Source organism: Tupaia chinensis, unplaced genomic scaffold (assembly GCF_000334495.1).
Source record: "Tupaia chinensis unplaced genomic scaffold, TupChi_1.0 Scaffold149383_1, whole genome shotgun sequence".
In the NCBI taxonomy this organism is placed as follows: domain Eukaryota; kingdom Metazoa; phylum Chordata; class Mammalia; order Scandentia; family Tupaiidae; genus Tupaia; species Tupaia belangeri.
Window position 1 is genome coordinate 347,225 of NW_006209227.1, and position 728 is coordinate 347,952.

The 728-nt window shown below is 64.3% G+C and overlaps 1 protein-coding gene across 4 annotated transcripts in view; it reads left to right on the forward strand.

Annotated features, from left to right (window-relative positions):
- The first annotated feature begins 231 nt into the window (after positions 1-231).
- Positions 232-728, forward strand: part of SPATA3 (spermatogenesis associated 3) — an 8,555-nt gene continuing 8,058 nt past the window's right edge. For all 4 annotated transcript variants that reach the window (XM_006171118.1, XM_014585260.1, XM_014585261.1 and 1 more), the window contains exon 1: positions 232-703. In XM_006171118.1, coding sequence (XP_006171180.2) covers positions 376-703 — 328 coding nt within the window. In that variant the 5' untranslated portion in view covers positions 232-375. The remainder of the gene's footprint in view (positions 704-728) is intronic.

The following is a 728-nucleotide window of genomic DNA, read 5'->3' on the forward strand; positions in this document are numbered from 1 at the left end:
GAGTATGGCAGGAAGGTGTCTAAAGATGGCGCTTCCCCAGCAGAATCTTGAGGGTCCGGTTCTCCCAGGCCCCACAGCCAGGCTTCCCCAGCCTGAAGGGCAGGGCCACTGCACCCCTCAGTCTGTCCCTGCAGTGTGGAGGAGGAAGGCCTCCAAGCAGGTGTCTGCGGAGAAGGCTGTCCCCAGAACTTTGCCTGGGAGCCACCCTGGCTTTTGTGACCTCACAGGAGGTGCGAGTGACTGTTCTCTGTGGGGCCCGGGTCCAGCTGGAGGCCAGAGCCATACTCCCAGGGCAGAGGGCTCATGGCCCCTCCAGGAGGGAGCCAAGAAATTAGGCAGCTCATGTAGGTCCACGTTAGGTTGGGACGACCCACCATGAAGAAGGGCAAGAAGAAAAGGTCAGAGCCCAGGCGCCGCCGGGACTCAAACTCCCAACATACTAGCTCGGACTCCACCCCGCCGCAGCCAAGCTATGACGCCTCTCCCCGGCAGCCCAGCCCTGAGCCTGCTCCCCGGCAGCCCAACCCTGAGGCCGCTCCCCGGCAGCCCAACCCTGAGCCCGCACCCCAGCCTCCTGCCCCAGAACCCACACCGCAGCAGCCTGAGCCCCCGGCTCTTCCTCCTCCTGAGGCCCGACGCTCCTCTCGGTGCCTGCTGTCTGCCGATGCCAAAGCCAAAGCAGCCCCTCAATCCAGGAAAACAGGTGGGCAGTCTTCTAGCCTCCTGCC